Below are 23,785 nucleotides of genomic sequence, written 5' to 3'. Positions count from 1 at the left end.
TTCATCATGAGTCTTTTAGGATTGTCTTAGATCATTGTAGTACTGAAAATAGCTAAGTCATTCACAGTTGTTCATAGTACAGTAATGCTATTACTGTGTATGATGTTCTCCTGGTTCTGGTCACTTTGCTCTGTATCAGTACATAGAAATCTTTCCAGGTTTTATTGACATCAGCCTGCTCATCATTTCTTATAACCCAGTAATATTCCATTACAATCATATACCACAGCATGTTTAGCCATTCCCCAATTGATGGACAATCCCTGCTGCCACAAAAATTGCTGCTATCAGTACTTTTGTACAAATGGTTCTTTCCCCTTTTAAAAAAAAATTTCTTTGGGATACTGACCTAGTAGTAAATATTGCTAGATCAAAGGCTCTTTAGAATGACTGAATCAGTTTACAATTTTACTAACAGTGCATTAGTGTCTCTGTTTTTCCATATCCCTTCCAATATTTATCAATTTCTTTTTCCAGCATATTAACCAATCTGATAGATATGAGTTGTACCTCAGAGTTGTTTTAATCTGAATTTTTCTAATCAACACTGATTTAGAGCATTTTTTATGATTATAGATAATTTGATCTGTTCATATTCTGTTTTCATTTGGAAAATGATTTGAATTCTTATAAATTTGACTCACTTCTTCATATATTTAAAATTTGAAGCCTTTATCAAAGGTACTTGCTGTAAAAGTTTTTCCATACAAGGATGTAGCTGTTCTTGCTCATTAGTATAATGAGCAGGGCAGGGAAAATATGTGGGGATCAATGTATCAATTAGATTGTGACCCAAGTCAATGATTGGCACAAAGGGGAAGGAACAAAGCCTTTCAAACTGCATAAAAGACCTAATGTTTTTGGAATTCTCACCCCTCCCCTCTTGAGAGAGGTGTGCCATTTAATTAAGATGCTTTAATAAAAAAATTTTAATCATTCTGGACTAAGTATTCATGAATCATTCATAACAATATTTTTCAGCTTTCCTTCTAATTTTGATTACATTGGTTTTATTTATGCAAAACTTTTTAATTTTATATATTCACAATTATCAGTTTTATATTTTGTAATGTTCTCCATATCCTGTTTGGTCCAAAATTATTCCATTGCCAGTAGATTTGACAGTTAAACTATTCCAAATTCTCCTAATTTGCTTATGTTATCACCCTTTATATCTAAATTATGTACCTATTTTAACCTTATCTTGGTTTACAGTATGAGATGTTGCTTCTCTAGTTTCTATCATATTCTTTTCCTGCTTTCCCAACCATTAGTGTCAAAAAATGAGATGTTATCCCAAAAGCTTGGATCTTTGGGTTTATCAAACACTAAATTACTATGGTCATTTACTGTAGCATATCATGTATCAAATCCACTGTTCTACCACTTTTTCTTTTTTTTTTGGTTTTTGGGTTTTTGCCAGGCAATGGGGTTAAATGACTTGCCCAAGGCTACACAGCTAGGTAATTATTAAGTGTCTGAGACTGGATTTGAACTCAGGTCATCCTGACTTCAGGGCTGGTACTCTATCCACTGTACCACCTAGCTGCCCTATTACCACTTTATTTTTTTTTTAATTTTATTTTTTTTTTAGGTTTTTGCAAGGCAAATGGGGTTAAGTGGCTTGCCCAAGGCCACATAGCTAGGTAATTAGTAAGTGTCTGAGACCAAATTTGAACCCAGGTACTCCTGACTCCAGGGCTGGTGCTTTATCCACTGCGCCACCTAGCTGCCCCCACCACTTTATTTCTTAACCAACATCAGATTGTTTTGGTAACTACTGCTTTATAATACAGTTTGTGATATCTAAAATGTGGTTTGGATTTTGGAACCATCTCTAGGTTAAGTGATATTGTTTCAGTGGCCTGAGAGTTAGAATAGACTTAAAACTTTATTCTGAAATTGTTATTTGGGGGTAGGGGTGGAGAAATAATAGGGGTTTTTATAAACAGATTATAGGATTTAGAGGCGGGAGGGCAGCCTCCTTTTAGGGAAATACAGGGAGGTAATTATCTTTCCCTAATTTGTTGTTCAGTTGTTAAGTTGGTGAAAGAACTATTGTCATTTTTATTTTATAGGCTTCTCATAATATTGGAATTGCTATGGATACTGAACAAGGGCTTATTGTCCCCAATGTGAAAAATGTTCAACTCTGTAGTGTGTTTGAGATTGCCATTGAATTAAATCGTCTGCAGAAGCTGGGTTCTGCAAAACAGCTGGGAACTGCTGATATCACAGGGGGAACATTTACACTGTCTAACATTGGATCAGTGAGTACTGTAATAATTAAAATATTCATATTTATAAACTGAGTCACAAAATTTCAGAACTGAACAGAATTAGAAATAACTACTGGAAAGTATTTCTTTAAGCAATACTAAGTTTGCCTCTTGCCAAATTTAATTCATTTTTCCTAGAAATCTTCCCTGGGCCACATAGAACAAGTCTCATTATTCTATAATCTTTCAAATACTTGAATTTGGCTGCCATTTTTGCCCAAGTCTTCTCCTCACTAAACATCCCCAATTTCTTTAGTTAGTCCATATATGTCTTGAACTCGAGATAAATGAAAATTCCAAGAGACAGAGTTTCTGGGTAATAATAACCAATTTACTAATTAGATTAGTAAATAATAATTGATGGTCAGTAGTCTCACTCATTGACCAAAGACAAACAACAGAGATAATCAGATGCTTAAATAACTTTAGAAAAGTGAATGCCCTGATGGGTATGGGAGAGAGCAACCCAGGTTGATGAACAGTCAATGAGGGGGCAAACTGTCATAATGAGGAGGTGGATTGAGAGCCTTTCAACTTCTCAATGCTTGATAAAGAGACTCAGCTGCCTCCAGCTATCTATTCTAGTCTAATGGATCCATCTCCTCCCAGACTTAAGTTGAAACTTGGGAAGTTTCAAGGGCATGAGCTTAATGCTTATTAGAGCCAGAATTAAACCTTTATACTTTAATTAGGAAACTCTTGCGGTTGTCCACCTAGAATGAGGAGAATATTCCTAAGCCTGTCTCATTGGTTCTGCCCTTCAGAGACTTGTTGACCCGAAAGGGCTGGTCCCTGAATGAGCAAGTAAAAAGAAAAAAATCATGAATCCTGATACTAATAAAATAGAAAAATAATCATTTCTCTTAAATTCAATTTCCTTCATATCTTTACATCTAAAAATATAAAAATAAATAAGTGCAAAAACCTTTAAAATTTTTAGAGTATTTTTTTTTTCAAAAATCCCAATTTCTCTGCTTTCCTCTTTTTTTTAGATTGGTGGTACCTATGCCAAACCAGTGATATTGCCACCAGAAGTAGCAATTGGAGCTCTTGGAGCCATAAAGGTACAAATTGATAAATAACTTAGGGATATTAGCACTAATCGAATTTAAACCTTTTATTAATGGTAGAAGTAAATTGACCCTTTGTGATATTTATCATCTTGTAGATTTGGGTTTCTGAAAGTAGCCCTATAGAAGCTACTTCTGACTGTAATTTAGCTCTTTGTCCCAGATAACATGGTCTTCTAGGTTGCCAGTCAACCAATAAATGTTCATTAAGTGCTTACTGTTTTCTTGAGTGCTGAATGCTGAGTGCTGAACACAAAAAGACAATCCCTGCCCTCAAGGAGCTTAATGGGGGGGGGGGGGGAGAAGGGGGGAGAGAGAGAGAGAGCTAGGGGGTACAGTGGATGTAGAGCACCAGTCCTGGAGTCAGGAGGACCCAAGTTCAAATCCGGCCTCAGATGTTTAATAATCACCTAGCTGAGTGACCTTGGGCATTGCCTTGCAAAAAAACCCCTGAAAAACAAAAAAGAATATAATGAGGAAGACCACATGCAAATAATTATGCACCAAGCAAGCTATATACAGGATAAATAAGAGATAAATTAAAATTTTTAACAGGTTTCAGTTTGACTGAGGCAATGCCCATTCAGAGATTAAGGCTGAGATAGGTAAGAGAGTGATAAGAAAAGAATGACCACTTTCTCTCACTGTATTCAGGGTCATCTCCAGTCCTTGTGATCCAAATCTGTCCCTGGACCCAGGTGGCTCCAGAGGAGAAAGTGAGACTGGTGACTTTGAACATCAGCCCCTCACTCAAGTCCAGTTTGCTTGCATGTCTTGACATTATCTTCCTGATGTTATGAGTTTCAAGAACAAAAGACAAATAACAATAACAAATAGTTAATAGAGAAAAGACATGGGAATTAAGAGAAGTTGAAGAAAGTTTCCTGTACAAAAGTGGAATTTTAGTTTAGTTAGACTTAAAGGAAATCCAGGAGGGTAATAGAGCAGAAGGGGAAGAGTAGGGTTTACACTTTGGGAAAACTACTTAATGGCCTTAGTGGAGGATAAATTGGAGTGGGGAAAGACTCAAGGCAGGCCAACTTACCAACAAGCTATTACATTAGTCCAGTCGTTTGTTTGATGAGGGCCTGGACCTGAATTAGAGTTGTGGCAGGGTCAGAGGAGAGAAGGAATAGTCTTCAAGGCTATGTACAAAGGGGAAATCAACTGACCTTGGCAACAGCTTAGATGTGAAAAGAGAGAACAAGTGAGGAATTCAAGATGACCCCTGAGTTGTGAGCTGAGGGACTGTAAGTAATAGGGAAGATGAGAGAGGGAGAGGTTTGAAAGGAAAAGAAACTTGAGTTCCATGTTGGACAAGATGAGTTTCAGCTAACTATTGAACATATGGTTCAAGATATCCAAGAAATGATTGGAGATTCCAGATTGGTGGTCAGCAGAAAGTTTGGGTCAAGATAGACTGATTTGAGAATCATCCCCATAGAAACAGTCATTTTATCCATGGAAGTGATGAGATCACCAGAAGTAGAATAGAGGGAGAAGAGAATAGGGTCCAGGACAGAACCCCGAGGGACATTTATGGTAAAGAAGCATGAACTAGAAGATTCAGCAAAGGAGACAGAGGAGTGGTCAGATAAGAGAAGAAAAACCAGGAGAGAAAAGAGCACCAAGGAAGAGAATATGATGAGTGGTGTCAAAGGCTGCTCCAGAGATGTCAGGGAGAATGGGGATGGAGAAAAGGCCCCTGGACTTGACACTCCGATATCCCTGTGAACTTGCAGAGAGTTTCAATGCAGTGAAAACTGGTGATCAGTTTGGGAGTAACTGAGACAGTGTAGATTAACACAGGGTTAAAATCAGTTATATCTTTGTTACCAATATAATTTTTATTTTAAAACAACAAAATATGTTCTCATTACTGTACATAAGGAAAGAAGGAAGAAACAAGCATTTATTAACTACCTGCTGTGTGCAGATGATTGTGCTGAGCTCTAAGAGTAGCATAATTTGAAGTCAGATTAGATTAAAAGAAGTAAAAACACCTCTTTATAATTATAAATCTCCTTTATTTTTTCTTTTCTTTTTTTCTTTTAGTTTTTGTGAGGCAGCGGAGTTAAGTAAGTTGCCCAAGGTCGCATAGCTAGGTAATTGTTAAGTGTGTGAGGTAAGATTTGAACTCAGGTCCTCCTGACTCCAGGGCTGGTGCTCTATCCACTGCGCCACCTAGCTGCCCCTCCTTTATTTATTTCTCCCTGTTATCGCAGCTTCATCTCTCTTGGTTATCCTGGTCGTAGCAGAAAGTTTCTTCCTCAGCAAGGCTAGGGAGAAACTCTAGACCTGGTCTGTCCATTTTTCTAGAAGGCACTTTAGCCTCTGATCTTCTCACAGAGAGGATTACCACTAGGATGATCTACAAAGCTTTTTAGCCTAAGCTCTCAAATCCTCTCCCATCTAATGCCAGCCTGTTCTTCCAAGCTTTATGCCATTCCCTTTGTCACTCACTGCTCTAACTACAATAGAGAAGTTGACTATTCTGTTAGACTGTGAACTCCTTAGAATGGATGGACTATTTTTTGTTTTTCTTTGTATTTCCAATCTTTTACCCAGTGCCAGAAACACAGTAGTAGTAGTAGTAATAATAATAATAATAATAATAATAATAATAATAATAATAATAAATGCAAGATGGCTGAATGGCTCTTTCTTGAGCTCTACATTCCTTCTCCTTCTTCACTTCAGTCTTTCAAATCAAATCAACAGACATGAGGATCTGTGCCAGACATTGTCCTAAGTTCTGTACAAACAGACCCTGCTCACAATCTAATGAAGAGATGTCAAAGAAGATAGAAACAGTTTAACTTTAGATAATGCTCTAAAATAGTGGAATGGAGTCAATATAGGCAGAGGCAAGGAGGGAGAGCATGCCAGTCGTAGGAAACAGCCAGTAAACATTCACCAAGCCAGGAGATGAAGTGTTTCTTATCCCTGAGTTGTGGAGCACTGGAGAGTGAGGTGTAGAAACACTGGAAAGGGAGGAAGGGACCAAATTATGAAGGCTTTTAAAAATCATGGAAGTAATGGGGGTTCACTGAAGTTTACTGGTTAGGGGTATGACATGGTAAGATCTGTGCTTTAGGAAGTTGGCTGAGAAGGGGGATGGGCTGGAATGGCGAGGACTTTTGGCAGGCAAACCCACTCACAGCTTGTATTACAATAGCCCAGACATGAGGTGAGGTGATGATGGCCTGAACCAGGGGGATGGCAGTGTCTGAGGAGAGGAAGGGGCACGTTTGAGAGATATAGCAAAGGTAAACCAGTAGGTCTTGACAAGAGTTTGGATATATGGTGGGTGAGAGAGAATGAGGTGTCAGGAGGTGTCAAGCCTGTGAGATTTTCAGAAACTTTATCTTCATCTCTGAATCTATGTTCCTCCATCAAGTTTTCAGTTATTCCTATTAATGTTGTCTTTCTCTTTCAAATTATTTGTTATTTACTTATGTGTATACATATCATATCCTCTAAGTAGTACAGTAGACATAGCCACAGTAATTTTTTGTGTGTATAATTGAAGGTTTGAAAAGTAATTTATATAATCTCATTTGGGCCTCACAACAATTCTGTAAGATATACAGTGCAGATATTATCTCCATTTTTAAAGATGAGAAAACTGAGTCTCAGAAGGGACTTGACCCATAGCCATGAAGCTAGTGTCAAAGGTAGAATTTGAACCCAGGACTTCCTGTCTAATGCCAGCATTATATTTTGTCACATTTTCTTTACAATTTCTTTGAAGGAAGAGACTTTCACTTTTATCTTTGTGGCCTAGTACTGCACATGATAGGAACTTTAAGAATACTTATTGAATTGAATTATTTATCCCTATGTTTGCCTCTCCTCCTGGAGTCTCTCTAGACTTTGCAGTGAATTTGTCTTACCTTCTCCTAGCAAGCAAACCACATAGTAAAAAAAAGGGGAAAGTCACAGAATGGGATGGCTTTCCTTTCTCCAGCCCAAAGTTTCTCTAGCAATAAGGAACTCTTCTTCTTGATTGTTGCCAGCATTGGGATAGAATTGTTGATTTCTTTACCAAGTTCTTTTAGTTTGCATTAATTGGATGGTCTTATCACAAGCCCCTGTAACAAATGACTTCAATTATTAGAGAAATCAACCCTTTTCTTCTGAATATTTTTAAAAATCACGTCATGCTGGACACATTCAACTCAAGGCTGGACTCTGGGCATCCTTCTTCCATTTTCAAGTCTTTCCTCCCTAGCTCCCCCCTTCTCTGGGAGCAGTAATTGGATCCATCTCACTGTTTCTGGAAAGGATGTATCAGTCAGTCCCTCATGTCTACTCTCACATCTCTTTAATTTCCCCAAAACTGTATGTGTTATTCTCCTGTGAGAAACATAAGCTTCTTGAAGGCACGAACTATTGTAACTTCTGTATTTGTGCTCACAGTACTTAATACAGCATCTGTGCAGAGTAAGGTTTTAAGAAAAGATTTTTCATCCATTTGTTGATTCATGCCATTAAACAGTTTAAAAAATATAAATCTCTAACAAGATGATTTATTATATGAATTCACATAATAGATAGAGTGCTGGACATTGAAGTGGATAAGACTTGAATTTTAATCCTGCCTCTTTGAGACATGCTAGCTGAATGACCCTGGACAAGTCACTTCACCAATCAGTCTCAGTTCTTTCCTCTGTAAAAAGAGAGGATGATAATTGCACTTACCTCCCACAGGTGGTTGTGAGACTCAAGCAAGATCATAGATAAAGCACTTTGACAGTCAATCATATAAATGTTAAAATACTATGGAAATGTCATCATCCTTATTTAGCTGCCAGATAAAAGCATGGAGAGTGAGGTAGGCAGTTCGAAGGGGAAAAGCTTTCTTTGATCATTTCCTAATTCTCCTGTTTCTTTTTTGTTTGTTTGTTATAATCATATATTTTAAAACAAGAGGTGAAATTTGTGCCAAATTTTCCTTCAGCAAGGATTTTTTTTTTTAGTTTTTTGCAAGGCAATGGGGTTAAGTGGCTTGCCCAAGGCCACACAGCTAGGTAATTATTAAGTGTCTGAGGCTGGATTTGAACTCAGGTACTCCTGACTCCAGGGCCAGTGCTCTATCCACTGCACCACCTAGCTGTCCCTCAGCAAGAATTTTTAACTGGGATCTGTAAGTGTGTTTCTTTACTGTTTTGATAACTTTGTCTTTCTTTTTTTCCAACATTAAAGTGATATGGTTTTACATCCCATTAGACTTAACTGATTTTATTAGAGAAGAGACATAGAGCCTTTGCAACCATGGCTGCTTTGCTTAGTTTGAAATTTGAACAAAATTTTCCCCCCCTTTTTATTTCTAGGCTGTGCCTCGGTTTAATGAGAAAGGTGAAGTGATCAAAGCACAGATAATGAATGTGAGCTGGTCTGCTGATCATAGAATTATTGATGGTGCTACAATGGCTCGATTCTCTAATTTATGGAAATCCTACTTGGAAAATCCAGGTTCTATGCTGCTAGAACTGAAATAAACATTGGTTTGAAACATAATTGAACTTTCCGAGCATCAGAAGAATGTATAAAACCTAGCTATTGCTAGAACATGTTCTTTATTGAAGTTTGCATTATGTGAATGATTATTTACATGACCAAGATCCCACTGTAAAATGTCAATATCTCTTACCAGTTTGCACTTTTAAATTTAAATGGGAAGCTTTATTGTAACTCTTAAGGTTGTCAAATTTCATAAAACAGAGTGTGATTTGTAATATCTTAATGTAGAACTGAACTCTTAAATGTAAGGGATGCTGGTAACACAAGGCTGACATTACTGAAAATTAATATCCACATATACTATCTCATTATGATATTTTTTTTAACTATCTCTTAAGGGTCAAAAAAAGGAATTTATATACAGTAAAATTTCTTTGTCTAACATTAATTATTCAAATTCTTAAATAAAGTGCACTTATGTTTCTCTTGGAAGATGTTCAGTAGACTTTTATTATTCAGTAATGTTATTTTCATTCCTATAAATGTCTTATCCCTTTATAAACACTACCTTCTGTCTCAAAAGGGGGGAAAAATCTTGAAATTATATTATCTGCCTTCTCATTTATACATATATGAAACTGGAGAAAGTCATACAATGATACTGAGTCCACTACAAATTTGTTAACCTGATCTCAGCTGAGCAAACACTATTACGTATCAAGCCTTTTATTCTTCCCTAATTATCATGATCCTCAGAGTAGTTTTTCCAAACCTAACCTTCTCTCCCAAAACTTTTTTTTTTTAGGTTTTTGCAAGGCAAACGGGGTTAAGTGGCTTGCCCAAGGCCACACAGCTAGGTAATTATTAAGTGTCTGAGACCTGATTTGAACCCAGGTAGTCCTGACTCCAGGGCAGGTGCTTTATCCACCACGCCACCTAGCTGCCCCTCCCAAAACTTTTCTTATCACCTTTTCTGTTCTTGTCACTTTCCTCAATGGGAAAATAGCAGTATCTGCCATGAGCTTCCTCTTCTCCATTTCAAAGATTTGGGATTCTAGAAAAATTGGCCTTCTAGATGACCTGTGCTCCTTATTACATTACTTGTCCTCAAGTCTTTCTCTATAGGCTATCCTCTGTGCCTGGAATACCCCTCTCCTTACCTCTGCCTCTTAAGCTTCCATCAAAGCTGAGCTCTGGTGCCATCAAGGACTTTATGCAAAGACTTTCCCTCTTCATCTCAGTTGTTGGTGCTCTTTCCTTCTCAAAATTATTTTGTATACGTATTATAAAGTCTGGTAGGAGAGGAGGGCCTTCCTTGTAAGAACTATTTCCCATTTTTTTGTCTTTTTGTCTTTGTAAACCCAAGCAAAATGGCTTGTATATGATACAAATTGTAGCTTAATAAATGTTGGATTATCTGTAAGTTCTTTAATGATAACTGTGTAATTCAGGTTTCTAATTGTCTTGATCCTTATAAAACTGTAATTTGGAGGTTTTTTAACAATCATTTCATTGCTGATTTAAAGGAATACATTTTGAGAAATTCGATCCTTTCTTAAATAGGAAAATCATGGAGCTCTTTATTTTACATGCAGCAACTTTTGCACTTTGCTTCTGTTTAGGATTTCATTGACTTCTTTATTGCCCTCTGCTGAACCAAAGATGGTGTGATAATGTCAAGTCAATCACAGAGAATTTATTACTAAGCACTAGTAATAAGAATTCATTTTTTTCTTCATCTTAGGAGGAAACTTAATGGGGATAAAGCAAATCAAGGACAATTAGAGTACAAAAGAGAACAAATAGAATAGGCTGTCTCAACTGGGGAATTCCTTGTCCCTGTGACTGTGTCAGCAAATAGGTAACTGATCAATTTGTGAGGGATGTTAGAGAGAGAGAGAGAGCGCTAATGCAGCTTGACCCAGGTAATCTATAAAGTCTTTTCCACCTCTGGAATTCTATTATTTTAGAATAAAAATAGTTAATGATTGAATAGATTCCTTCAATAAAATTAGAGAACATAAGCCAATGTTGACTTTCATTCAAAAATACAAACTTGTTTTAATGTTGTGCAATTGAATATCAAGTGCCAAATATATTGATTGAAGGTTTATGATATAAAAAGAAAGGCTTCATGTTCGTATTAAATTAGAACTTTGATTTATAGTTGAAATGAACAATTTTTAAACCACTTAAAAGAAAATCTGAAATAGGAGAGGGAGAGTTGACTTTCAAATGTATACAAATAGAATAGTTTTGCACTTCATTTTTGAAAAAGATATTGTATTATATTTATTTAAAAGAAAAATTCATGTATCTTTTGGAATGGGATTTTTCAATAAAATTTTCAATAATACTTATTTTTTCATTCTTTCAATATTTAAAAGTTTATGATCAAAAAGTGTAGTTTAAATGATTCTGAACCCAAGAGAATCCACTAAGCTTATAGAAAAATTGTGGGAGATAGGGCAGAGCCAAGATGGCAGAATATCATGAAACACAGAAATTCTCTCTTCAAAAACAAAAAACAAAAATTCCAAACTGATCTAAAAAAAATGCATCAGATCAAATCCAAGAAAGTCACAGTGATACATTTTTCAGCCCAAATCAGCATAAACACACAGATAGGGAGAGACCTATAGACACTGGGATCTGCCTGAGAGCAAGTAGCTCCTGGTCCAGGGCTCCAGAGATGAAACTGCTATTAAAGCCCCAAATCCATACCAGGATGCCACGTTGTATAGGCTACAGGCACAAGTGCTCATTGGCAACTTTGTTGCTCACTACCCAACAGGATGATAGACTTGATCCCCTTGATATCTCAGATGTCTTCAAAACAAGTTAGGTTCCAAAAATGATTATAGCTGATAATCCTCACAATAACCAAAGCGCTGACACTATTCCCATTTTACAGATGGGGAAATTAAGGTAAACAGATTAAGTTACTTGCCCAGGCTCATAGAGCTAGTAAGTGTCTGAAAGCAGATTTGAACTCAGGTCTTCTGACTCCAGACCTGGGATTCAACAGTACCACTGGGATACTCCTCTTTGGTTATGCATGAGCTGGCTTCTACTACTATTCCATTCAATATCCTCCCCCACTTTCTGAACCACTGGCTCCGAAGCCAAAGTCGCAGTCAGCCCCCTCCAGAGATCCCACCACAGGCTCTAACAAAACCCTACCCCAGTATCCCCTCCCTCTCTCCACTGACCTGGAGATCATGCAAAGCCAGGCTGTGACAGCCCACCAAGCAGTATGATAACATTGCAGAGGAAGAATTTGGGCCTCTTAAGAACCAGCCAGCATCATAGACTTCCAAGACAGAAGTTTGCTGGGATGTGGGGGGGGCGGGGGGGAAGGGAGAAAGAAGGAGGGAAGCTCCAGCCTGTAGTGCAAAAGCTCTTTTCAGGATAGCCAGGAACAGAGGGAAAGGAACAAGACAATGCCTGAGCTTGCAATCAGTACCACACCATATTCCACCCTCCTCCCAGAGCTTCAAAGACCCAAACCACAGAAATCTTTGAGGCAGACCCAAACTGGTGAATAGTCAATTGTCCACCATGAGAGGAGGCTGAAACATTTGAATTCCAGCCCTTCAGAAATCACCATCAGAATAATGGTAGTCAGACAATAAACAGAGGAAACTTAAGTGGAGGTGGGGGGAGAGGGGAAGCTGAAATTACCAAAGATCTTGTGAAGAAAACTCGAAGATGTTGAACTGATTAACCAGATAAATCTACAGAGAAAGCATCAACAGCAGAAAGAAATGTGGCCTTCAGATCTAGTTAAAAAAAAAAAAAGTCCAGTCCAGGTGTGTGTGTGTGTGTGTGTGTGTGTGTGTGTGTGTGTGTGTGTGTGTGTGTGTATATATATATATATATATATATATATATATATATATATAAATACTGCAAAACAAAGGAAAAATGATCCAGCACTTGATGAGAGAAAGGACCCTGTGGAATTTGAGGCAAACATGGAACCACAACATGTTGTTCCTAAATGGTTGGAAAAAAGAAATTTGTAAGAGTCAAATTTTATAAAATAAAAATTAATGGACAGGAAGAAAGAAAAAACCAGTAGCAAGTCTCATCAAAGAAATGAAAGAGCAGTAGACTAGGAATGCAAATACATAGGACAATCTATAAAAAAAGCAAAAAAATAGCAATATTGGAAAAAATATGCTCACTACACAAGCAAAGCACATCGTAGACAGGCTGTGTAGAGACCATCTATGGATCATAAAATCTGTAGAAGACCATGCCAATACAAAAAAACCCTTAACACACAATGCAGGAGATAGTTAAAGAGGACTGTCTCAAACTTCCAAGCAGAAAAAATGAAATACAAATTGAAATAATAAATTATCTCTAGAAACAAACAAACAAAAAACCCCCAACAAACTCAGGGCTGTAAACTCCCAAGAAGCAAAGTGATTAAATTTTATAGTTCAATTCAGAAACAAATTTTGCAAGTGATCAAGAGAAAGACTTTCAAATATAAATGTAAGAAAATTTAAACAACATAAGACTAATCTGTACCTACCATTGGGTGAATGCACTATTGAAGGTTTGGATTCAGCCTAGGATTATCACCTATCTCTTTCAAATCTTATTCCAAACTCTAATCAGAGAAATTTGGTTTTTCCCTCAGTTACTTTCTTATTCTACTGGCATTAATTTTGTTTATATAGAATATTTTCAGAATCATGTATTCAAAATTACCTATTTAATCTTTTATAATGTACAAAAATATTAATAGCTCTTTTTGAGGTGGAAAAGAATTGCATGCTGAGTGGGTAGTATTCATCAATTGGGAAAGGAATAAATAAGTTACAGTATATAAAATATACCAATGTGAGAAAATCTGGGCATCACAGTAGAGAATCATGGTGGAATGCATTTCAGTAAAAAATTAAAAGCAAAAGTAATGTTACTGACGTTTCTACAGATAACTTGTGTGGAAAGAAAAAGTAGATAAATTCAGGAAACAAATTAGATTGTAAGCTCCTTGAGAGCAAGAAATGCCTTTTGCCTTTTTTTTGGTATCCCTACTGCTTTTAACATATTGATTTTTTGCTATCATAAGCCTGACAGATAAGTAGAATATAATATTGAAGAAGAATTCTAATTATTCAGACAACTTTTTTTTTTATTTTTTGCAAGGCAATGGGGTTAAGTGGCTTGCCCAAGGCCACATGGCTAGGTAATTACTAAGTGTCTGAGGTTGGATTTGAACCCAGGTACTCCTGACTCCAAGGCCTCTGCTCTATCCTCTGTGCCACCTAGTCACCCTGTAGACAACTTTTTTTGCCAAAAGAGGAGCAACTGATAATTTCTTAATTTGCCTCGATTTTTTTTGTTTTTTAATTTTTTTTAAGATGGGGGAATCAAAGTCAAGTTTTTTAAGATAGGGGAATCAAGTCAAATCAACAGTCAAAAATTGTCAACATTACTAATTAGACAAATGCTAATCTCTTAGGATCCAAAGAAAATCAAAATCATCCTTGCTGTCAGATAGTTTACAATTTAATAGGTATGACAACATACAAACAACTCTGTACAGATAAGATAAATGATGCCAGATATACTGAGGGAAGGGGGAAACCATGAAAAGCTTTTTGTGAAAAGAGGGAATTTAACTAAAATTTTAAGGAAGTTAGGGAAGCTAGTAAAAATAAATGCAAAAATTTTCACAATATATAATTGGGGGAAAATACAATACTGTTTAAATAAAAAGTAATGTTAAAAAAGTTCAGATCTTGGCAAATGATTCCATTACTTCCTAGCAAATAAAAGGAGAAGAAATGGAAGTAGACCAGATTTTATATTCTTGGACTGAAAGATAACTTTAGATGACCACTGTAGTCATTTAAAGTTACTTGCTCCTTGGAAGGAAATCTATGGCATATCTGGACAATATACTAAAAGGCTGAGATGTTACTTTGCTGACAAAGGTCTATATAGTCAAAGCTATGGTTTTTCCATTAGCAATGTTTGACTGTGAGAGTTGGATTATAAGGAAAGATGAACACTACAGAATGGAAGCTTTCAAATTGTGGTGCTGGAGACTTTTGAGAGTTCTTTGCATAGCAAAAAGGTCAAATCAGTCAATACTTGAAATTAATTCATGCTATTCATTGGAAGTTCATACTGAAACTTAAATATTTTGACCACATAATGAAGATACAGAATTCACTGGAAAAGATCCTGATGTTGGGAAAGATTGAAGGCAAAGAGAAAAGGGGACGCCAGAGAATGAAATGGATAATGTAATGGAAACAATGAACATGAAGTTGGATAAACTTCTAGAGACAACGGGGGGATAGAAGAACCTGGAATGCTGAGGTCCCTGGGGGTCACAAAAGCACAAATGAACAACGGAGAGTAAGGTGTAAGAAGACTGAAAAGGTAGGAGGGGAAATAGTACTTTAAAATCAGTGAGGGAAACTACTAGATTCGTTGTTTCTCGTTAACAATGTTTGTTATAAGTTCAGAGATCTAGGATAACCCTGGAAGACTTATTATGGACAATGCCATCCACATTCAGAGGAAAAAAAACAAAAGAAAACAAAACAAAAAAGTCCACAGACTCTGAAAGGATACCATGTTCACTTTTTAAAAACTTATATTTTTCCTTATTTTCCCAAGGTCTTTTTTCTTTTCCCTTATATGATAAACATAAAAGTACATGAACAACACTTTACCAGACTGTTCATCTTTGAGGGGAGGTAGAGTGGGAAGGGAGAGTATTAGAAAAATGTGTAACATAAATATGCAAGTGGATGAATGTTGAAAACTTTCATAACATGTAATTGGAAAAAATAAAATATCAATTAAAAATAGATTGCTTTAGTGGAAATGACCAGATCCATGAGAGAAAATGACCATTCCAGTTTATAATTTGTGAAAGAGAGTAAAAGTCAGACATAGTTATTATGAATACTAGATTTTGAGACAGCGCTTTCAATAAAGTTCAGATAGATGTTATTTAGGAGTTCAAGAACTAGGTTTATTACAAAAGAAATGAGTTTGTATGTCAAATGCTAGGCGTTCAGTAGGACAAAGGCAGAAGGAAAGACAAAAATTCCAGCTAAAGGGGCATGGCTTTGGAGGGAGAAAAATACAGTAAGAGTGAAAAAAAGGACAAAGTCCCCTCCCAAAGAGAAGGCGTAAGTGATGGCAAAGGTCATGTTCTTATACTTTGGGAACTGCTAGACTATGAAGATAGGAAAATCTGCTTATCTGCAAGGAACCCAGATCCACAAGCAAATTTCCCAACCTGGCACAGACTGACTGGCAGGCTTGTCTTGTCTCCCAAGGACATGCAGAGAATCTAGCTTGGGGTGCAAATAACAATGTCAGATCAGGGGGTGGAGCTTTGTCCTTGGCACATTTGGGTCCTGCATATTCTGGATCCAATGTTTCTGGAAAATATGGCGATTCAAAAAAAAAAAATTCAGGGTCGCTAGGTGGTGTAGTGGATAAAGCACCGGCCCTGGAGTCAGGAGTACCTGGGTCCAAATCCAGTCTCAGACACTTGATAATCACCTAGCTGTGTGGCCTTGGGCAAGCCACTTAACCCTGTTTGCCTTACAAAAAAAACCTAAAAAAAAAACAAAACAAAAAGTTCAGGGGGCTCCTTAACAAAACTAAGTCTGGGAGTTGGAAGTTTTCAAAAATGAAATTCTGATATAGAAAGAGAAACAATCCAATCAAGAAAACAAATGTTGTTTTCTAAAGTGACTGGGATTGATACAGAGGAAGCACATCAACTAGCTTAAAATAAAGATACTGAAGATGGAAACAAGGTAAGTATTGGAGAACAAATTCATAATGGTGGCAAGATGCAGTAAGAATAGTGTACAGAGCACAAGAGTTCAGAATGTGAGTTTTTTATTTTTTAAAATTTCAATATTTATTTTTTAATATTCATTTTAAAAAATTGGGTTCAGAATTCTGTCCCTTGTTCTCTCTACCTCCAAATGTAAAGAGAAATGTGATATCAATTAAAATGGCCAAAATCATAGAAAACTTATTTCCATATTAACCAGGTTGCCCAAAAGAGCATGAAAAATAAACAGAAAAATTATGTTTCAATTTGCATTTATACTCCATCAGTTCATTCCCTAGAGGTAGATAGTATTTTCCATCATAAGACCTTCAAAATTGTTTTAGATCATTGTATTGATTAGAACAGATGTCATTCACTTGATCATCATACACTATTGTTGTTACTATGTACAAAGTTCTCCTTTTCTACTCACTTCTCTTTGCATCAATTCATTTATGTCTTCACAGGTTTTTCTGAAAGTATCCTGTTCATCATTTTATAGCACAACAGTATTCTATCACAATCATATACCACTTGTTTCGCCATTCCACAAATGAAAAGCATTCCCTCAATTTCCAAGAATGTGAGATTTTTAAAGAATGTTAAAGACAACAAAAAGATGTAGTGAATTTTTTATTTAGTTTTCAGCTACATGGGGGGGAAAGAGATGGGTTGTTTGTTTTTTCCTACAGCCCAGCCATAGACCTTGAGAAGGGCATAAGCCCCAATTTTTAAAAAAGGAAGAAAAAGGAAGGGGTAGCCAGTTGACATGGTGGATAGAGCACTGACCCTAGAGTCAGGAGGACCTGAGTTCGATTGCAGTCTCAGATACATAATAATTACCTAACTGTGTGACCTTGGGCAAGTCACTTAACCCCACTGCCTTGTAAAAAAAAAGAGAAAAGAAGCTGAGGTGTTAAGAGATCTGCTGTTCATTTTTCTTGCTTTCTCAGTAGGGGTGGGAGGGAACATGTAGATCTGAAAATAAATTGAATTAAAAAAAGAGAATTGCAGTTCAAACCAGTGGGAATGATAATTATGAAGTTACTCAACTGCTTTCTTGTTTCTGGTTTTTTTTTCTCCCAGGGAATGAGTATTGAATTGGAAAGGACAGAACAGTAATGATCAATAAAAGAGGTGATAAAATAGAAAAATAGTAAGGAAGCACCTAGACGCTTTTGATCAGTTTAAGATACCTAATCAAAATGGAACTACGTTTACAGGTGTAGAAAAAAGAGGCAGATGTGATTCTGAGTCACTATTAGTGATGTTTGAAAATGTGAAAACAGAAAAGGAGTCACAGGATTGAAGAAGGGCAAATATCCCAATTTTTCAAAATAGGGGAAAAAAGGAATCCACAAATTATAAGCCAGTAAATTTGACTTAAATTACTGGGAAAATATGAACATTTATCATTAAAAGTGAGGTTAATGAGCCTATAGAAAAGGAAGTGGTGATCTCAAAGGAAGGGCCAAAATGGTGGCTTCATCTGGAGTAAGTCTACATAGATTAATCTCATTTCTGGTAGTTCAAGAAAATACTATATATAGACAGGCAATCAGACAGAAATGAAACATTTATTAAATGGTTATTCTGTCCCGGACTCTGTGCCAATCCCTAGGGATACAAATACCAGCAAACAGGATTGTTCCTACCCTCAAGTCGTTTGTATTTTAATGGGGGGGGGGCACTGAATAAGGAAAACAGGAAAGGGAAACAGGGAAGGGGAAGCATGGAAAGAGGAAGGTTAGCTGCTTGGAGACACTGCCTGAGTAGAATTCTAAGCCTGAATAAGATGAAGAATGGCTAGTACCTGTCCTAAAATGGTGGTGGAGGAAGGTAGTTATCAGTGAGGAAAAGAGAATCCCCCACCCAGGGCATCAACTGCTCTGGGACAAGGCAGTAGAAAAGAAGGAACTGAAAGTTGAGGTGTGAAAGAGTACATTTAGACATAGCAAATCTTAAATCCTATATGTTTGTAACCTGGGTCATTTTATTTCCTCCCCATTTGAAGGTGAACACCTTTAGAGTAAAGGTCTTGCCTTTCTGTGTCTTCTCTGTGTTTAGCACGGTGTTTTCCATATGATACTTGATAAATGCTTATTCATTTATCCATTGATTCATTCATTATTTCAGAAACATTTTTCCAAAGAGTTCCAAGTCAGGCATGACTGAAGCATTAAAATGTTTTTTCCCCCTAGCTGGTTCTTATTTCATATGGGAGATTATGGGCAGAATGGAATGAGAAAAGAATGGAATGCTAGAGCATTCTGAGCTCATATTGATCTGATCAGCCACCACTGAAACACTGCAGCTTGTCTCTAACATAGTGATGTCATTTTGGTCTTCTTCAATGATTAAGGACAAGACCGACCAACCATCCTCTAATCACCCAGTCTCAAAATATGTCTGTCATTCCCCATATCCAATCAGAGGTCAAGTCCTTTTGTTTTTATGTTGTATATCCTATATCCTCACTTCTCTGCTTTGACACTGCCCATCACTGAATAGCTATATTCATACATACCGAGACCTGTTAAAACACCTTTGCTTAAAAAGGTCAAGCTCTCCCACTCCATCCAGGTCCATTTCCAATCCTGCTGATCTGTATCTGGCCACTAGACCCAGACAGCTCTAGAGGAGAAAGTGAGGCTTATGACTTTGCACAATCCGCCCGCTCTCAACGCATCTCATGGCATTACCTCCTTGATGTCATAGTCCTCTTCCAGAATGAAGAACAAACACTTCTGATACTACACCATCCTGGTGGAAACCTCTATTACCTCACACCTGAACTACTGCCAATAGCCTACTGCCTCCAGACCCTCCCCACTACTACCCATCCTCCTCAGTTGTCAAATTGATTTTCCTAAAACAAAGGTTCTGACCACATCACCCCCTTATTCAATAAACTTCTAGTAGCTCTCTTATTTCCTCAGGACCAATTACATAAAATACTCTTGATTGGCATTCAAAACTCTTCATAACTTGGTTCTTTCCCAGTCTTCTTATATCTGACTCCTCTCCCATACTCTTCAATTCAGTGACACTGGCCAGCTGTCTGGAGTGAGAGAGACCTGAGTTTAAATCTGGTCTTAGATACTTAGTAGTATTAGAGAGAGCTGGCTGTCAAACAGTTACCAGTATAGTGGGATAGCTGGTTTCGTGGTGCCGTTTCTCAAAGAAGACCGTGACATCAGGGAGGTGAGGCCATGACATGAATTGGCTTTGAATGGGGGGGGGGGGGGGGCTGTGCTAAATCACCAGCCTCACTTTCTCCTTCAGAGCCAGACATGAATCAGGATGACTGGAAATGGCCCTGGATGCAGGGCAACCGGGGTTCAGTGATTTGGGCTCCATGTTAAGAATCATTCAAGAGACCAAGTCCCTTTCTCAATGAGTGAAGCTTTTATTGATGTGAAAAGCAAAGTGGAACAAATGGGGGCTAGTTGATTGGTAGGCTTAGGACTGGTGCTCTTTTTTGGGGTTTTGTTTTTTTACAAGGCAATGGGGTTAAGCGACTTGCCCAAGGCCACACAGGTAATTATTAAGTGTCTGAGGACAGATTTGAACTCAGGCCCTCCTGACTCCAGGGTCAGTGCTTTATCCACTGCTCCACCTAGCGATGGTCTTTCTAATGAACTTGAAAGAGGAAGAGAAATAAAACTCCACTCCCAAGGAAGAGTTGGGGAGTTGAGAATGGAAGTTCTGCCCAGGAGGGGTTGGAGGCTGAACGGAGAGTTTCCAACTCTAGTTCCTGGACACATCAGCACCTGCATGATGGCAAGCATGGATTTGCATCTAAAATAACATGGTAAAGAAAGGTGAAATGGTACAAAGGTAATGTTTAGTCAGGTTCTGGTCAAGGGAAAGTTCTTTACCCGCAAAGACTATGGAAGATTGATTAGATTGTCATCTCTGGACAATGAGGGAACAGAGTGTTGCTAACCACACATCATGCTTGGAGGGTCCCTACTCATGTTTGGAGTGTTTTTAGCTACTGTTTCTAACAACACACTATGCGGGGCGGGGGGGTATGGGGGTGCATCTAGCTGGGAAGGATGGGGGGATGCTTTTAGTTGCAAACTACCACAGTGTAACCCTGGGCAAGTCACTAAACCTCGAGTGTTCTTAATTTCCTTATCTATAAAATGGGGGTAATAATAGTCCCTAATCGACAGTTTGTGTAGGGATTAAATGAGATGGTACTTATCAAGTGCTTAGAATATTAATAAATGCATATTTCCTCCTCACCTCCCTTCTTCCTATAAGACCCTCCATTTCTTGATTCCATGAATCTTCATTAACGCCTCCCATTCCTGGAACCCTCTCCTTTACTCACCCCCTCCTCCTAGCTTCCTTTAAGACTCAACTAAATTTCCACCTTCCACAAGAAACATTAGCCAGTTCTCCTTAATCTTAGGGCCTTCCCTCTGAGGTTAGCCCCAATTTATCTTGTGTCTATCTTGTTTAAATATAATTATTTGCATGTTGTCTTCCTAATAGAGGATAAGTTCATTGAGAGCAGACTTCATTTTTTTTTTAGCCCCAGTGTTGTTTCATATAATTTCTGGCACATATTAGGCTCTTAATAAATGCTTGATGACTGACTGGTTAAGACTTTAGTTGTTTTTTGTTTCTGTTTTTGCAAGGCAATGGGATTAAGTGACTTGCCCAAGGTCACGCAGCTAGGCAATTATTAAGTGTCTGAGGCTGGATTTGAACTCAGGTCCTCCTAACTCCATGGCCTGTGCTCTAATTATTGTGCCACCTAGCTGCCCCTGGCTGAGACTTGAGGCACCTAGGAAAGACTGCCAACAATAAACCTTGGGTGGGCAGGGACCTACTTCTGTTTGCCCTATAGGAGTCATTGTCACTTAAAGCCTGCAGCGGAACTAGCACAAGGTGAAAGGGGATTTGGCTCAGATGTCGACAACCTATTTCCCCCCTTGCATCCCGGTCCTTAGGCTGCCACCCCAGGGACTCATGCCTGTCCTATCAGGATGTACCGCCTGGCCCAATGACCTGGTCATGCGGATCAACAAAAATCAACTCTTATCAAACTTAGAAAATAACAAATTAACATTATCTATGTTGAATTTTTATTTCTTTTGTTAAACATTTCCCAATTACACTTTTATCTGTTTCCCCGCAGAGGAGTTTTGTGGACCCCAAGTGACCTGATGGGCTAGAAGTTTAACACCTGCTGTACACTATCCCTTCCACAAATAAATTTTCCACCAAAGACCTAAGTTTTTAGTGATGACTCCAGTAATATCTGAGGTTAGAGGCCCCTGCACACATTCCTTGATCTGGGTGTTATTCTGAAGCCTTTGTGCTTGTGGTCTAAGCTTTTGTGCCCCACCCAAGGGGCTCCCTTCGCAGCCCCTTCTATTTTTATGGCACAAGTGTTTCTCATGGGGTCTTATCCGTTTGCTTTCCATGGGTCTCCTAAATTCTGTTTGCACATGGGTCCTGGCAAGTGGGAAAATTTTCAACATGAACTCTCCAGACACTTTGCACACAAGCCCCATGTGATTCCTGCTATTCCTGGCTTTGTCATAGTTTAAAATTAGCACTGGGCTGACACGACAGTCCTGGGGGTCACAACGTGGCCAAGGAGCTGCTTGGAGTGGCCCCCAGCAAAATCTATCTGTAACCTCTCCCTTGCTGAGCAATCAATGAGTTTGGAAGTACCACCCACCCTGGTAAGTTTTTTTGAATTCTTCTCCCCTTTTTCCTCATTTACAAATGCTTGCTGCTGAGGATCCAGGTACTCTTGTCTCTGCTTACCTTAGCAGAGCAGCCCAGTTTGAGAAACCTGTCTCTTAAGAGGTCAGAGTTACTCACTTAGTTGTGCTCTTAGAAGGCAAAGAGACATTTCTTTCAGGACTAATTTGTTTGGTTTTGAAGGCGCTACAAACCTGCTGGCCTGGCATGTCATTGTCATGGTACTGGGGTCTGGTGTGTCTCTTTCTATTGTGATAATAATACAAGGCAGAAGAACTTCACTTCCCAGGACATGTGCTTCTCATGTGTATTCTTCCCACTCCTGCTTTGATCCCAGTTTTCTCCTAGTATATAACTTAAGAAATTATCTAAAATCATAGGCTTCTAAATGCTCTAGACTCCCTGGAGGCTAAAGGAGCAAGTGGTTTTTATATGAAATTCAACATTTTTCTATCAAACACTCATTATTTGCAAGGCACCGAGAACACAAAACCCCAAAATTAGTCTTTGCCCTTAAAGAGCTTAGATGAAGGGGCAGAGGCAAATACAAAGCAGTGAAATGTAATTTCAAGAGGGAGAATTTGGTAACTGTGGAAAGGAAGGCAAAAGAATCAAGAAAAGCTTCATATAGGTATCACTTGAGCCAAGGTTTGAAAAATCCAGGGAATTATGAATGAGGGAGCATTTCAGGCATGGAGGTTGGAGTTGGGAAAGCCACCATTCAAATGTTAAATTCCGAATGTAGACACGACTCATAAAAGTTAGAAGGCAGTAGGAAGTCTGATTTTTACCAGCAGAGGGAGTGGCTCCACCAAAGAGATTAGAAGTCTTGGAAATGACAATCAACAAGCATTTATGTACCTTTGTGCCAGGCCCTATGGTAAACAACAAAAACCAAAATGACCCCTGTCTTCATAGGGCATTATAATTTCCAGGGAGACAATATGTATATATTTGAACATATATAAAATATATATCTTGAAGTATTAAATTATTATATTAAAAAGTTCAGCTCATGTCATCTTCCTCATGATCTTTTCACCTCATTATTTTGTACATACTTCACATATATTTGTTTCCTTCATAATATGTTAGCTTTTTGAAGACACAGACTTCCATTAAAAATATTGTATCTCCGATAGCTAACTACCACATAATAGATACTTAATGACTTTTTGCTGATTTATTGATTGAATAGAAAATATAACCCCATTTTTCAGCTATTGGGTCAGAGATTAGACCAATTATAGGTTGCACTGCTTGAGAAAAATAACAAAAAAGGAGGAAATTCTGACAATACTTGAAGGACTTATAATTTCATTCATTTGGGATTATATCTATCTCTACATATCACAATTCCTTCATACCTTATGGTTTCATGAGATGTTATGGACAGAAAACTTCTT

At 37.8% G+C, this 23,785-nt stretch overlaps 2 protein-coding genes and 1 pseudogene across 6 annotated transcripts in view; 2 read left to right on the top strand and 1 right to left on the bottom strand.

The window, feature by feature from the left end:
• The window catches only part of DBT (dihydrolipoamide branched chain transacylase E2), a 76,645-nt gene extending 65,474 nt beyond the window's left edge, over positions 1-11,171 (top strand). Inside the window, exons 9-11 of the mRNA XM_074188264.1 lie at positions 2,079-2,270; positions 3,272-3,343; positions 8,686-11,171. Of these exons, the coding sequence (XP_074044365.1) occupies positions 2,079-2,270; positions 3,272-3,343; positions 8,686-8,853 (432 nt within the window). The 3' untranslated portion in view covers positions 8,854-11,171. The remainder of the gene's footprint in view (positions 1-2,078; positions 2,271-3,271; positions 3,344-8,685) is intronic.
• Positions 1-19,339, bottom strand: part of LOC141488297 (enhancer of rudimentary homolog pseudogene) — a 74,376-nt pseudogene extending 55,037 nt beyond the window's left edge.
• A 2,901-nt stretch (positions 19,340-22,240) lies between these two features.
• LRRC39 (leucine rich repeat containing 39) overlaps positions 22,241-23,785 on the top strand; it is a 30,168-nt gene continuing 28,623 nt past the window's right edge. For all 5 annotated transcript variants that reach the window (XM_074188263.1, XM_074188259.1, XM_074188260.1 and 2 more), the window contains exon 1: positions 22,241-22,357. The gene's annotated coding sequence lies outside the window, so the exon portion shown is untranslated. The remainder of the gene's footprint in view (positions 22,358-23,785) is intronic.

Source organism: Macrotis lagotis, chromosome 5 (genome assembly GCF_037893015.1).
Source record: "Macrotis lagotis isolate mMagLag1 chromosome 5, bilby.v1.9.chrom.fasta, whole genome shotgun sequence".
In the NCBI taxonomy this organism is placed as follows: Eukaryota; Metazoa; Chordata; class Mammalia; order Peramelemorphia; family Peramelidae; genus Macrotis; species Macrotis lagotis.
The sequence above is the reverse complement of the archived record's forward strand: the minus strand, read 5'-3'. Positions and strand labels throughout refer to the sequence as shown.